This window comes from Jatropha curcas, chromosome 3, assembly GCF_041381405.1.
Source record: "Jatropha curcas cultivar XTBG-Jc1 chromosome 3, XTBG_Jcur_1.0, whole genome shotgun sequence".
Classification (NCBI taxonomy): domain Eukaryota; kingdom Viridiplantae; phylum Streptophyta; class Magnoliopsida; order Malpighiales; family Euphorbiaceae; genus Jatropha; species Jatropha curcas.
Window position 1 is genome coordinate 28,981,450 of NC_143153.1, and position 15,767 is coordinate 28,997,216.

Genomic DNA, 15,767 nt, shown 5'->3' on the forward strand with positions numbered 1-15,767 from the left:
GTTTATTTTTTTTCCAGGAAGTAAGTTTTTCTTTAATCCAGTTTAGGCTATGTTTCTTCGGCGCAGGGCAATAGGAAAATTTTCCTGGTTCTATAATTATTTCACTATGTAATTATGCGTATAAAAAGCTATGTATACCAAAGAATTAGTGACTCCGCAGTTGTAGAATTTACATATATTTAGATGTAAATTAACATAGACAAAATAATTCTGTAAGCCCATATTAGAATGTGATGTATTGTAAATTCGGCTCGAACTATAGAATGCTGTAGAAGATAAACTTGGGCCGAGAAATAATAAAATATTGAGGTTTATCTTTCATAATAATATGGGCTGAATGTTTAAAATTATATTGAGATAATAAATTTTTAGTGTTTCAGGCTTACTACGGGTCTCGGGGGCCTTAAGCTTACCTGGGCCCTAGTGCCGGTCCGGCCCATGGAATCGGGTCGTGACATTAGTGGTTTAGTACTCATCACTTAAGAGTATCGTGGCTTTTAATATTTCCATCCCACGTCAGTAAATATTAGGAAAATATATTTGGTAATGCTGCTATGTGCATATATTAATTTTATTACTTTTCCATTGACATCTTTAATAAAAAAAAATAATAAATAAATAAATAAATTAAAAAAAAAAAAAAAAAAAAAAAAAAAAAAAAAAACCTAAAACCTATGCTAGGTACCTTGCTATAGTTGAAGATTAGGATAAGAATATTGAGAAAATGTTTTAAATCAATTGTCCATTATTATCATCCTTTCTTTGGAAGAAAACAGAGCCCAGAAAAAAGGCAGCTCCTGTTATAGCAACCGTGTAAAGAAAGTCCCTGCGAGGCCAAGCATTTCCCCTTTGATCTCTACGACCTGCATTAATATATCTCTGGCGGCGGCAACGATGACAGTTCGGTATTTGATTCCCACGAACATCCTAAAATTAGAAAAGAACAGTGATTTAATGTTAGCACCCAATATTTCCGTTTCGGCAGCTCGATGAAGCTCAAAACCGAAACCACTCCAAACTTAGCTAAATCAAATTTGATACATTAACAACATACCTAAACAGGCTTGTTTGAGTAATGTCTCTGCGCTTCCCTCTTAGGAACCGTTTCTCTACAGAATTTGCACCTTTCCAATTTACGGGTGCAATGTGCAATATGCAAATTGATATTTGGGGCTGGAATTGCTTTCTCACTATCCACATAATAAATTATCAGAGCTTCTAATATTAAACAATTCCGAAAATCAAGAAATTACATTCATACATAAAGATATAATTTGTAATTCACAAACCAGTTTGTGCAAATTGTAGTGGAATCTTCAGGAGAAATTGCCATTTAGCTCCCCTGAAAATGTATCTACAAACCAAAATTAATTGGCTCCAAAGAAAGCAAAATATATATTAATTTCAAAGAAACTTGATTAAATAAATATTAAACAAATAGTTGGATCAATGTAAGAGTTTAGGAAATAAATCAAGAAAAGTATACTTTTGATCTTGATATTGCCATTTAATATTTTGCTAATGGTTAGTTTGAGATTCTGGGCTTTGGAATTGGAGAATACTTTTTAAGTTTTGGAGTTCTCGCGGTTACCTTCAAATATTCTTGGGCTATCATTTACTTAGCTCGGAGCCTTATGATAGTCTCCATTCCGAAGCAATCAAGTTGGCTTTCCCTTGTCTGACAAATTCATATTGCAGTGGCAGACCTAGAAAATTTTTTTTTACTATATTAAATATATAATTTTTTTTATTAAAAAAAGGTCAAAAACATAAATAAATTGAACTTTATAAATTAATTTAGACAATATACATATATATTAGAAAATTCAAAAATAAAAAAGGTCAATTTATCCCTCTTTTCATTAAGTGGATCTGCCACTGCGAACGGGCTTATAATTTCGGAAAGATATTTTTTTTGTCCCTGAGGTTTTGCATAATTAATCAACTCTTCCTCGTGTTTTTGACTATTAATTATTTAATCTCTGGTGTTTGATTCTATCATGTTAAATTGCAGTAAAAACAAAGAGAGAGAAGAGAGATATATTATTAAATGCCACATTGTACCCTTAATGAGATCAATCAAAAGGAGATATTTTGAAATAAATCCATCCAACCCAACCTCATTCCACCTAAATCTCCAGAAATAGGCATTTCATACCCCTAATTTTTCTTGCGATGGACAATCACAACAACCATGAGTAGCATCAATATGCACATTATAAAAACGCAAATAATCGATTTTAAGTAACCAATCTCTGCATCTAGGCATTCCAGCCTCCCTGCCATGCTTCTCATCTCGGTCTGAATCAACAAAACCTCCTCCTTCACATCACTAACACCTTGAGGAACGCTTCTTTGCCTGACTTCCTTCTCATTATTAGCTTTGGTTTCGCTAGAATCAACGTCAACTTGCTTACACCAACCCAGAAATAATCCACAGACATTATCGACACAATAACAGTAGAGACGATTTTTTGTTTAGAGATGCTTATCCCGGCTCTTTTCCCATACTTACAATACAAATTCACAAAACTCCCCTCGAATGAGTTGTTGCGGTCACATGATGAAGACATGATGAAGGGTTTTGTGAGAGAGAAAAAAACCTTTGATTTTGTAGAGAAAGTTCAGAAGTGGAAGGAAATTAGATATAATCTATTTCAAAATATCTCCTTTTGATTGATCTCGTTGAGGGTACAATATGGTATTTAAGAATATATTTCTCTCCTCTCTCTTTGTTTTTACATCGATTTAACGGCAAAAGCAGCTAAATTTAGACTAAATGACTGTTTAACGTGACAGAATCAAACCTCAGTGGCTAAATAATTAATAGTCAAAAACATGAGAACGAGTTGATTAATTATACAAAACCTTATGGACGAAAAAAATATTTTCCCTATAATTTCTTTTATTGTTCCTATAAAAAATAAAAGCAGATACTTTTGATGTAAGTAACTTGTCGCAAAATCGAGAAAAAATCAAATATAACCGAAATTTGTTTCACATATGGATTTAATTTTGATCAAGTGATTTTCTATGTATTTAGTTTATTTCAAATCAAGGAAATAACTAAATATAACAAAAAATTAGTTTATATATGAAAATTGAAAACTTATTGATTAAATAACATTTTGATGTAATTAATTTGTTACAAATTGAGGAATAAATAACCAAATTCATTTCAGATATGAAGATTAAATCTTTGTCAAGTAAAATAGTCAAATACCATGAACTTTGCACATGATGAAATTTCGCTCTATTTCAACCATATGATGTATCAATCATTTAAGAATATAAAATTACCATGAATTTCACGTGTTATTGTTATTAACAATCACACATCGACTAAATAACAAATTCACAAAGAGCGTATAAAGGTTGCAAGCTAATTCATTAATTGGTTAGTATTAACGTCCTTTTAATATTGGTTGGCCCAAATCCAAATAAATTTATATCATATTTTTTTACTTAAGCAGGTTATAATCCATTGCCCAGTTCACTTCTACCCTTTCAATCTGTACTAGTTGCAATTGCATTCTCTTTTTTAAATTTTAATTATGAGATGTAATTAATCTCTAAGTTTCATTTTAAGATATATTTATCCAAAAGTTAAAAATAGAGTGCAATTACAATAAATAGAAAATACAAGATATTTTTACTTAAACGCCAAAAACATATGACATGAGAACAAAAGGCGCATCATCCTCTTTTTATTTCTTATATTGTAAAAATTATTAAAGACTTCAATTAAATCGTTTTGATTTTGAAACAAGAAAGCCAAACACGTCCCTGAAACATAATGGGAAGGGTTTAATAATAAATACTCTTTTATTAAATAAGAATTAATACTTGAAATGTGCCAAACATGAAAATCCTCTACACCTTCACCTGGTCAAAACTTCATATAATTTCTAAAATTTTTTATGAGTTAGAGGAAAGAAACTAAAAATATTGCATGACCAAAACTTTTGTTAATCCATAATTAAGATGAAGTGGCTAATTTGTTCATTTCAAATTCCCAATCAATTCATTTTTGCAAGTATAAATACATTTTTATTGGTTAAAATAACCTTATTATAATTAAAAACAAAAATGTAATTTAACACTCACCGATTTAAATTCATTTCCATTCACCGGAATTTTACGTGGCATTCATATATGGACTTTCTAATTCCAGTGAAGTTAACACCATAAAAAAAAAAAAAAAAAAAAAAAAAAAAAACTCTCTCCTCCATATTGGACTCTCTTCTTACCTTGTCCTCTCTCTTTCCTCTTCACTCTCGTTTGCGCCCAAATTCATCCTCCATGTCAAGGTGAGAATAAGAAAATAACCGAAAAAAAAAAAGGTTTTTGAAATCTTAGTTTCTATTTCGTGTTTTTGGAATTCTATGAGTGATTTTTTGAATTTTGAAAGGTTTTTTTTTTTTTTTTTTTATATATTGCAAAAGAATGATAGCAATAAAGGGGAAAAGCAAGTTGAAGTTCATAAAAGAAAGGAGGAGGTGGCGATGGTCTGGTGTTAAGAAGGTAAAGCCTGTACTTTTTTTTTCTTTTTCAAACAAAAGCAATTTATTTTTTAGGTTTTTTCTGATTTATTAAATGGGGTATTTAGCTTTGGTTTCTTGTTTGGCTTGAGGTGTGAAGAGCATCAAAGCTTAGTTTCTTCTCTTTTGGATTTATTTTTGTTAGATTTGTAATGTGCTTTTTTAAATCGGTAATAACTTGAAAAATCTAGTCAATGTTGTTTCTAGATTTTGTTTTTCCGGTGAATGCGTATAGATGGTTTTTCGGTGAATGGAAATGAATTTAAATCGGTAAAAGGCATTTTAATGTTACAATATTGAAATTTGGATATTTTTAAAGTTACAAATTGAAGTTTATGTCCAATAACATAAGTCTCAAAAAAATTCAGGTCCCTCCAATGAAATTGACCCGAAAATGAGCTGACAATTAATTTTCCATTTTCCTTTTCATTATCATAAAACTATCTAAAAGGAAATCGGAAATATCAATAAGTTTTAATTTAGTGATAATGTTATCCATCATAACAATAATAATAATTGCACCTAACACAGAGCATATGCCACTATCTAGATTTAGGAACTGCCACCTACATAAATATAGTATATACCAACCTCTAGATGTAACTAAACGAACTCATATATTTAAATTTTTCATTTTCAATTCCACTCTGTCAGCCATAAATAAGTATCAGCAATGTCAAAATCTAGCACAGGAGACTTATTTGTTAATCACCCATTTAATTTGCTATAAATAATTCAACATTGCAACTCCCCTCCCATTGAAGAACAGAAACTATATATGTGTATTTGCTATATAATTCTTCTTGTCACATTTTTTAGGGTTTATTCGTGAAAATGGAGAAGAAGATGGGTTCTCTTGTTGGCTGGCTGGTAATGGTTATTTGGTTGATCTTGTTCTTCTTCTTTACTGCTGCTTCTCCTGGGTATGTTCTTGATTCTTATATATTTAATTAATTCTCCTTTGCTCTTCATTCTAATTAGATTTGTAATATTTTCTTACAATCAAGATTTTTCCAAACTACTTTGCTTTCAAAAAGTTAAGTGTATGTTTATAAAAATTATGCCCAAACTTAAATTAAATAGAAAAATTTTACAAGATTAAAAAGTTTAATTCATAGAATAACACTTATGCAAGAACTGGTTATGAACTCGAAATACTAAAAAAAAAAAAAAAAAAAAAAAAAAAAAGAAAAGAAGGAAAGATAAAGAAAAATTGATCCACTATATATGATTCTTGAGGAAGGATTTCAATTTTTTTTCTCGTTTTGCATGACATAACATTTTGGATTCATTGACAGAATTGATGTTTCGCAAAGTGACTACTGCTCATCGCCTGGAGTTCAGCTATATTTGAAGGATGGTCACAAAGTAATTATCTTTTTTATTATTTTTTCACTATCTAATTAATGTTATTTTCTTATAATAATTAATTAAATACTAATTAATCAAAACTTTCAGATTGTTATAGATAATGGACTTGTCCAAGTTACCCTATCAAATCCGAATGGTGACATCAACGAAATACAATACAATGAAATGGAAAACGTACTCTCAACTAAAAATCGAGAAGGTAATCGAGGGTATGTAATTTGAACTTCTAATATCTATATATATATATATATAATTTCAATATTATAATTTAAGATTTATTTGATTAATGGTTATTAATTTCCCAAAAAAATAAATTGAATTTAGGTATTGGGATATTGTGTGGAACAAGCCTGGAAGTCGCACAGCCTATGATAGGTAATTAAATTATGGTTTATTTCCTGTAAAAATATTTCATGAATTTCATTTGTCAATTACTAAAATATATGTATATGTATATATAAATACAGGTTAAAAGCAAGTAAATTTAGTGTTATAATGGAAGATGAAAACCAAGTGGAAGTTTCATTCACTAGAACATGGAATGCTTCCATTGGCGACAACACAGTCCCTCTAAATGTAGACAAGAGGTAAAATTTTTTATTATTTTATTAGATAAATAACTGCTTAATCCTTGATTATAATTAGTTATTAATCTGAACAAGTTTGCAGATATATATTGAGACGTGGCAGCTCAGGGATTTATATGTATGCCATATTAGAACGATTGGAAGGATGGCCTGACATTGACATTGATCAAATTAGAATCGTTTTTAAACTCCAAAATGACAAGTAAGGAACAAAAAATAATGGGTTTAACCAAACCCTTATATATGTTTTTTTTATAGTACTAATGGGTTGTGTAGTGATGGTCAGATTTCAGTTGATGATAGTATCAGATGATAGGCAAAGGATAATGCCATCACGTACAGACTTCCGCAATGGAAAACGTCTGGCCTATCCAGAAGCTATTCTCTTAACCAATCCAGTCAATCCTCAACTCAGAGGACAGGTACTTATTATTTCTTTCCTATATATACAAATAATATTATAAATTATTAAACAAAAAGAAAGCTATTACTTACATTCCAATTTATGACTCATTATTTTTGAAAAAAGAAAACAATTTTTTTTTTTTTTTTTTTTTTTAAGAAATGTATGTTTGCTAATGTTAAGCACAGGTGGAAGACAAATATCAATATTCATGTGATAACAAAGACAATAGGGTGCATGGTTGGATATCTGAGGATACACCTGTGGGATTCTGGATGATCACACCAAGTGATGAATATCGTGCAGGTGGGCCCCTCAAACAAGATCTCACCTCTCATGTAGGCCCTACTGTTCTCTCGGTAAGCCAATCACAGCCTGTTACACCTCCATTAAATTTATAGTTAAGTTTTTTTTTTTTTCTTTTTTGTTAATTGAATACTTCATTTAGATGAATATTAATAATTATTTGTAATTTACTGCCTAATTTTGTCAATTTTTGTAATCATTCAACTTAGTTTTCTGTTCAACTTTTTGCAATTCAATTTCAATTTGCATCTTACTATATATATATATATATATATATATGTTTCTTTCTTAATTTTTTAACTATTATCCGTCTTCATTTGAATTGTTGGCTTGGCTCCTTAATATTATTTATTCGAAATTTGTATTGACTGATAGTTTATTTCTTAATATTATTTATTTGAAATTTGTATTGACTGATAGTTTATTTTAAGGAATTAAGTAAGTATTAACCTCATGATTATAATATGCAGATGTTTACTAGTACCCATTATGCTGGGAAGGACTTAAATACACAATTCAGAAATGGAAAGCCATGGAAAAAAGTTTTTGGTCCTGTTTATATTTACCTTAATTCAATTTCTACCCAAGAGGACCCCTTGTTACTTTGGGAAGATGCTAAACAACAGGTATTACATAATTATACATTAATTTCATTTACTATTTTTCTATATTTCCCAAAAAATTAAGTTTATATACACTTAGTAATTTCAATATTAGATGTCAATGGAAGTCGAAAATTGGCCATACGATTTTCCCCGGTCGGAGGATTTCCCTTCTTCAGCTCGGCGTGGGGCAGTTTCCGGTCAATTGTTACTTCTTGACAGGTAGCATTATGTCATCTTTGAATTGAACATTTTCAATTAAATTAAAGGTAGTCCATAATGATTTAATTTCATTTCCATTATAGGTATGCTAGTAAGAGGTTAACTTGGGGTGCGTTTGCTTATGTGGGTTTGGCAGCCCCAGGAGAAGTGGGCTCATGGCAAACAGATTCCCAGGTTATTTTTCCCCTTTCTTATTTTGTTAGTAGGGTTCTAATTAGATGAATTCTTTCGCCCAAATTGGAAATCTCTCATTTTCTATAAATATTAAGAACACTTAATTTAATTATGAAAAATTACTAATTACATCTCTGTTCTTTTACTTTCTCTTATCATATTTCCATTTTCTTTGTTATCTTTTGTTAGGGTTATCAATTTTGGACACGAGCTAACAAGAAAGGTTATTTCTTAATTGAAAATGTTCGAGCTGGAAATTATAATTTGTATGCATGGGTTCCTGGTATTATTGGAGATTGGAAATATGATGCTAATATCACTATCCAACAAGGTTTTTTCTCCCTGGATTCTCATGTTTATAAAAAAAATGCAGATGTAATGTCAACTAATTACAATTTCAACTTATGTTTTTGATTTGCATTGCAGGATATGAAATGGAACTGGGTGTCCTTGTATATGAGCCACCAAGAAATGGTCCAACCCTTTGGGAAATAGGCATTCCTGATCGCACTGCTGCTGAGTTTTTTGTACCAGACACATACCCAACACTTGAGAACAAACTGTACACTAATCACCCAACTCAAAAGTACTAATGACTATTTATTCTCTGTTTGTAATTACTACTTTGACTGTACATTTTTACTCCTTTCATCATTAATTAATTTCAATGAACAGATTTAGGCAATATGGATTATGGGATAGATACACCGATTTGTATCCTACCCAAGATCTCATTTACACGGTTGGGGTTAGTAATTATCATCAGGATTGGTTCTTTGCACAGGTTCCCAGGTATTTTTTTTTTTTTTTATTTTGCGAAAACATAAACATAATGTGGATTATATATTAAAAAATCTTAATTTTAAATTTATGGCTGATAAAGTCGTGAATATATAAATTCAATCTTATAATTGATGAAATCAACTTTCTGGAAATATTAAATAAAAATTGTTTCATTGAGCAGGAATATAGGAAATCAGAATTACCAAGCAACTACATGGGAGATTAAATTTGAATTGGAAAATGTGAACCAAAATGGAAATTATACTCTCCAAGTAGCCTTGGCATCATCCGCCGCATCAGAACTTCAGGTAATATAATTGTAACATTTCAATACAATAACTTAGGGTCATCAATTTCTTTTATCCTTTTTTTGTTGGATGCGTTACTAATTTCGTTTCAGGCTTTATTGCTAAATTGTTAACTGTTTTGAAATGAAGGTTCGGTTCAATGATGAAAGAGCCAACAAACCTCATTTTACAACTAAGTTAATAGGCAGAGACAATGCCATTGCAAGGCATGGGATACATGGTTTGTATAGGTTGTACAGCATTAACGTTCAAAGCTATCTACTTAAAAGAGGAAACAACACTATATATCTAACACAGACAAGAAGTATAGGGCCTTTTCGTGGAATTATGTATGATTATATTCGCTTTGAAGGACCTGAACACACAACCTTCCTTTCTAAACATTTGTAGTTAATTTACAATAATTTTTAGACTTCAATATTACAAGTTCATCCCATATTAGTTACATATGCATTCTTTTTGGTTTTTTTATTTTTTTTTTATGGTCAGAAGGTTTAGTTCTCTTGATTTATAAAGCGTAAAGGTTTTTGGCGACGTCACGTAAAACGCGCTTCCTAATAGATCGAATTTATATTCTCACCCTTATAATGCATTCTTTACACAACTGCAATATATATATATATATATATATATACAAACGGTGCAATAATAATATCTTTAGAATGAAGAAAAGTGAAGGGGAGACAAACCCTAACAACAAGAAATAGTTGAATGAAAGTACAAAATGCCAACAATTTAAAAATATACATATGAAAGCCACATAATCAATTTCAGAAGATTTTATTAAGATAGATTGCGTAAAAAGAATTAGGTTCATATCTAATCACTGTTCAAAACATGATCAGGTGGGCTTTGCACATCAAAAGAGGTATGCTTCTCCTCCTACCTAATACCTATAAAATAAAACCAAAAACTAAAAAGGTTAATTAACTTATTAGTCCTTAAAATTTGACCGAAATTATTAACTCATCTCTATTATTTTGTAAAATTATTAATTTGATTTAAACCCGTTATATTATTCGGTCTTTCTATCCAAAATGTGATATTTTTGCCATTGAATATCTTATAATGTTTGATTATTTTTTAAATTTATATATAATAAAATATAACATTACTATTTTTTCTCTTATATTTAGTTTCTTAATTACGTGTACAAATTACATTTTTTGGATAGAAAAATTAAATAGTTTAATGTAACTAATTTTAAGAATAAATTAGTAATTTTATCAAATAATACAAATGAGTTAATAATTTTAATCAAATTTCAAGTACGAAACAGTTAATTACCTAAACAAAAATAAATAAATAAATAAACAAAAGACCAAATATATATATAATAATACAGCTTTGGTCGGAGAAAATTGGAAGTAATATATATGATGAAGTTCATGTGCTTCTTCCACTAATTTATTATTTTTATTGTTTTAAAATCCACAACTGAAAAGAAGTGATTATGGATGGTTGGGTCGAGAGATTAAAGTGACTTTTACTATTTTTTTTACTTGTTTAATGAAAAATGTGGATAACTACATCTTTCCTTTCTTGGTGTTTGCATATATGATTTGTTGATGATTGACACCTGGCCAAGCTCGCAGCAGGAGGCATGGATACTGCATAATTAATTAATTAATATAGTCTAATCTTGAGATTAGGGTTCCTTAATCCAAGGTCTTTATTTATTTTTTTGCTTTCTATACACCTTGTGCTTAGATGGAATCTCATTGGTCATCTTCACATGGGCTTTAGCCAATAGAAAATTGTGTACAGAGAACGCCACCAACCGCTTCATGATTATTGGACCTTGACCTGCCCGTACACTGAACTCCTCTAAGAACGTTAGTAGTGTGTTTATTTTTTTCTTAAAGTTTTCCCTTTTTTTAGTCATCAAAAACAACACTTAAAAAGGCGATACGAACTGTGAGTATTGAAACTCTAATCCTCTGCTACCTCTTTTTAATACTTGTATTCAGCTGAGTTTAAATTAGAGTATTTAATTTTAAAAAATATTTATAAATCAGATTTTTTTTTTTTTAATCATATGAGTCGATTGTTATTCAATTATAGAGGATGGAATGTCCCGTTCGGTTAGGGTGGCCACGGTTTTGGGACAAAATAACGTGGAATCGAAATCGAATTTGAAATTAACGGTTTCGGTTCTGGCGTGAAATCGGCCGGTTTTAATTTCTTAACGGTTTCAAAACCAACAGTTTCAAACAATTTTCCGACTGATTTTCTGGACAGTTCACATAATTTTAAAACCAAAAATCTAACTTACACAATAACCTTAACATAACTAGACATTATATAGCCGTTTATAATTGTTAAAATGGTTAATTTTGAGATTTTGATAAAATTTTTTGAAAAAATAAAAAAATATATGTTAAAACCACCGGTTCTAACCAGTTATCAAAACTTTTGATTCACGGTTCTAAAAAACTTAAAATCGAAACTGATCCGCAACCTCTTGATTACGGTTCTGATTTTGATTTCAACCGGTTGTGAACTTACCCTTTCAATTCTAAAAATCGGAGTTTGGCAACCCCTGCGCCCGCGCGCTCGGCTAGAAGTCCACGTTGCTAGGATTTGACAGGTTAACTCATTCGTATTTTTGTCCACTTAATTAAAATAAACTAATTAAATACATTATTCACGTATAATCAATCTTAGAATATTGATTCTAGAATTAGCTAGCATAGCAACACTATATTGATATGACCTATGCCGATATGTAACACTTATTTGATCCAGGAAATCACAACTGTTTCTAAGCTTTTATACAAAAATTAGGGATTAAGTTTTGTTAGAGAATTACATCTAATATTTTGTTCATGGATGAATGTTAAAATTTGAAATTCAAATTTTCATTCTCTCTTATTTATTTAATATTCTAAAAATTTAATGGAGAATAAAATGAACATTCCATGAAAATAATTCAACTTACCATGAGCTATTTAGCATTGCTCTTTATAAATAATTTTATTCTGAAATTAATTGATAGTTCAATGATTATATAAAATTTTCTTGAACTTGTGTTTTTCTTTGATTTCTTGCTTCAACCTTATTATTTTAAAAGTGATATAGACTATTAGAATTTAATTTACGAAAAAAATTAAAATTGGTACTTAAATTACAATCCAATTAACATATGAATATTTATATTTTTAAAAAACTAATTACGAAATTCATAAGTTATGATTTCATTAAGATTTTAATTTTTTCTGTCTAACACAGCTTACTTTGACCGTCAATTTACTAAGAAATAGATTTTAAATTATAGTCAAACTAATTATGAGATTCATAATTTATAATTTCTATTAACACTTTGGTTATTTCTCCAAAATATTAATAAAATCATAATTCAGAGAATTTATAGTTAGTTTTTGAAATCAAAATTTCTCACGTGTTAATTCGATTATAATTTATGAATCAATTATTTTTCCATTTTGAAGTTTTCTTCAATATGATTATTAAAATTTGTTTGTAATTTAAAAGGGTGCCAAATCCAAGAAAGTTCCTATTTAGAGCAATACATCATATTTTCTTTTTCGTAGTTGAATTACCTTTTTTAGAATTTAGAAAAAAAATAAAAATAACTCTTTTCGGCCAAATTATAGGGTTTGTACTTTATAGTTTGTATATCCAGTGTCGTACGGATAGTTTGCCATAGGGCTAAACTTTTGGTATGAGAGCGCCAAAAACTCCCTCGACTGGTGGATGTCCATTCTAGTCCACATGTGTGTCAGTCAATTTTGCTCTTGCACATGCTGCAAAATAATTTATGTCTAGTGTATTAACTAGTCGCAAATATAAGTTATTGGGGTTATTATACATAAACCGTATTCAAATATTCCTAAACCTTTTTTCTATAAAAATCCTCCATTGAAAAGAATATAAACTATTTTAATGTTTTTATAGAGATATTTTGCTTCCAAAATAGATTATGCTTCATGTTTTCTTTTTATTTATAGAAAACAGAAAAAATTCTTTGATTAAAAAAGTTAATTAATTAAATTTTTCTATCTAAAATGCTCTTAATAAGAGTTAATTTCATCATTAATTATGAAAATAACAACTGACACAAGAGTCGATCTTAAGAAATATATTACTACCCTCTACTTGCATGGATTGAAGCATCACTTTTGATAAAAAAATTCAAACATTTCATATTTCTATTATAACACTTTTTCACATCGAGGGCACGTTTTACATAATATGGATTCAGAAATAAAATAAATTTCGAAGCCAAAATTGAATGCCAAATTTCCATTGGAATACCGTAAATTCTCAAAATTTTTGGAAAAAGAAGGAAAAAAGACTAAAATTTTGGCTTTAACTTGTTTAAATTTAAATAACTTTTCTATTCAAATTCAAAATTAAAAACAAAATTTAATTCCTCAAATTTTAATTGAAATTCAGAAAGTATTGCCTAAATTAAATATGTTGCCGCCTAAATGAAATAAAATTTGAAGCTAAATTTTTTAAGTTTACAACCAAACTCCTCGACTTATAAATTTTGCCACATATAAAATGAAACCACAGTTAATAATCTGATTCAGAGAAAATCTATTCACTTCTCTATAATAATTAAATCAACCATATCTAGAAATAGTCATAATTTTGCATCAATTCTATAGGTAATGAAGCAGAAATGACTACAGATTACCTCTCAACAATACTGTCTTCATGCATTGCAGGATTGGGCACATCTTTTGGACTTTTGTCACATTGATTATCATCATTTCTTTGCTACTCAAGAAGACTATCATGTTTAGCCACATTTGCATTTTTTTTGCCACCATTAGCAAAAGTAGGAGTTTAAGAAACCTCAAAGTATTGACTAGTTCCTTCATAAAAGTGCCTCAAATCAGTAATAGAAGATTGCAGCTCTTCAAATTGTGCATTATTTTTCTATGTTTGTCCACCATTTTTGTCTACCTTTTCTACCAATGTGGCTGACAATACTAATTGTATTCAATTTTCAAAACCTCAACATGCCCTTTTCTACCAATGTGGCCGAAACAATATGTCCACACTTTTAGACATAAAACGCTGCAGTTTCCAAAACCTAGTTAGGCCCAACATATCTTCATTCCTTACACCAATAGTTGTAGCCACGTTTACAATGATAAAAATGAAAATATAGTCGTCGAAAATATAAATAAAGGCTAACTGCATTTATGTAGCGATAATTTTAACATTTAAAATTTGTATTTTAATTTTGTGACCAAATTTATATAAACACCACCATTATATAAAATTGATATGAAAAAGTGAGCTCATAACTGATCCTGTAAAACACGCATAATTAAATGCTGAGAATACTTATGTACGCGAATTCCATGTATTAAAAATTTAGATGTGGTGGAAGTGCAAGAGAATGAAAATGGGCCATGCAATTTTACTAGATTTGGTAACTTGAATAACACAGTAGAAAGGAATTCCAATTCCCTATTTTTCTCTAATTCTAAAGCAATGTCTCTGACGCATCACAAATTCCTTGCTCCAAATATACACACCAGAGATCATGTCTACGAATACTCAAAATACAATACGTTGGAATTGCAAGATGATCTCATCTCACTTTACTTATTATTAATATTTCTCTCTTTCCAAGAAAGACAATTCTAATTTTTGATCAGTCACTAAGCACACTTCCATTTGAAGAGGACAGAATATATAATGTAAAGCGAAAAATCTTAATTCAAACTGGCCTTTGAGATTTTCAAAAGTTAATTCTCATTTGCCATAATTTAAATTAATGTTCATTTACTTTACCATTCTTAAACTTTAATCTATAATATCAAAAATACTCATTTATGTAATATTAAAAATGTTTCTATCAGATTTTTTTTTTTTTTTATTCTTAAACTCCGTTCATTTCTTTTTCTGAAGACCGTTTATTTAAGGAATTGATACAAAGTGAGAAAAACTATTAATAGATAGAGAAAATGTGTATAAAATAATTCTATATCTTGCATATTGTTTTTGTCAACTTTCCTGCATGACTTGATGGAGAATTTCGTAGGAGTGCTTTTATTGTTATATAAATTGATTTTAGCCTAATTTTCTGATACAAAATGAAATTTACTAATAACAAAGGGCTAAATCATTTAAAAAATTCAAACTTTGCCGGTAGTTTTAGGTCCACTCTAAATCCAACTTTCTTCTCCTGGTACTCTGAACTTTAACTTTAGTTACAGTAGCATCCTAATTTCATATTGTATCCGATTTAATAAATAAAACACTATTTTTATTGGATTTATACTCTCTCTTATAGTTAATTTAACAAAAAAAAAAAATCACCATTTGACAACATCCTAACTAATATTAGTTAGAAATTTAAAATCATAAAAAATAATAAATTTTAGTTAGTTATAAGCATAAAATATTAGTTTAGGTTTTTGTTTTGTCATTTTTATGAAATTTTAGTTAGGGTTTAATGACATTATATTTAAGTTATAAAATCTCTT

The 15,767-nt window shown here is 29.3% G+C and overlaps 1 protein-coding gene across 1 annotated transcript; it reads left to right on the top strand.

Annotated features, from left to right (window-relative positions):
* The first annotated feature begins 4,220 nt into the window (after window positions 1-4,220).
* LOC105640005 (uncharacterized) lies at window positions 4,221-9,750 on the top strand. Its single transcript, XM_089718675.1, has 18 exons — window positions 4,221-4,310; window positions 4,446-4,524; window positions 5,361-5,464; window positions 5,840-5,909; window positions 6,000-6,121; window positions 6,237-6,287; window positions 6,380-6,499; window positions 6,582-6,701; window positions 6,786-6,921; window positions 7,091-7,261; window positions 7,679-7,834; window positions 7,926-8,032; window positions 8,116-8,206; window positions 8,396-8,537; window positions 8,633-8,792; window positions 8,882-8,998; window positions 9,171-9,297; window positions 9,427-9,750. The coding sequence occupies exons 1-18, from the start codon at window positions 4,303-4,305 to the stop codon at window positions 9,685-9,687; spliced, it is 2,142 nt and encodes a 713-aa protein (XP_089574801.1). The 5' UTR covers window positions 4,221-4,302; the 3' UTR covers window positions 9,688-9,750.
* The last annotated feature ends 6,017 nt before the right edge of the window (window positions 9,751-15,767 follow it).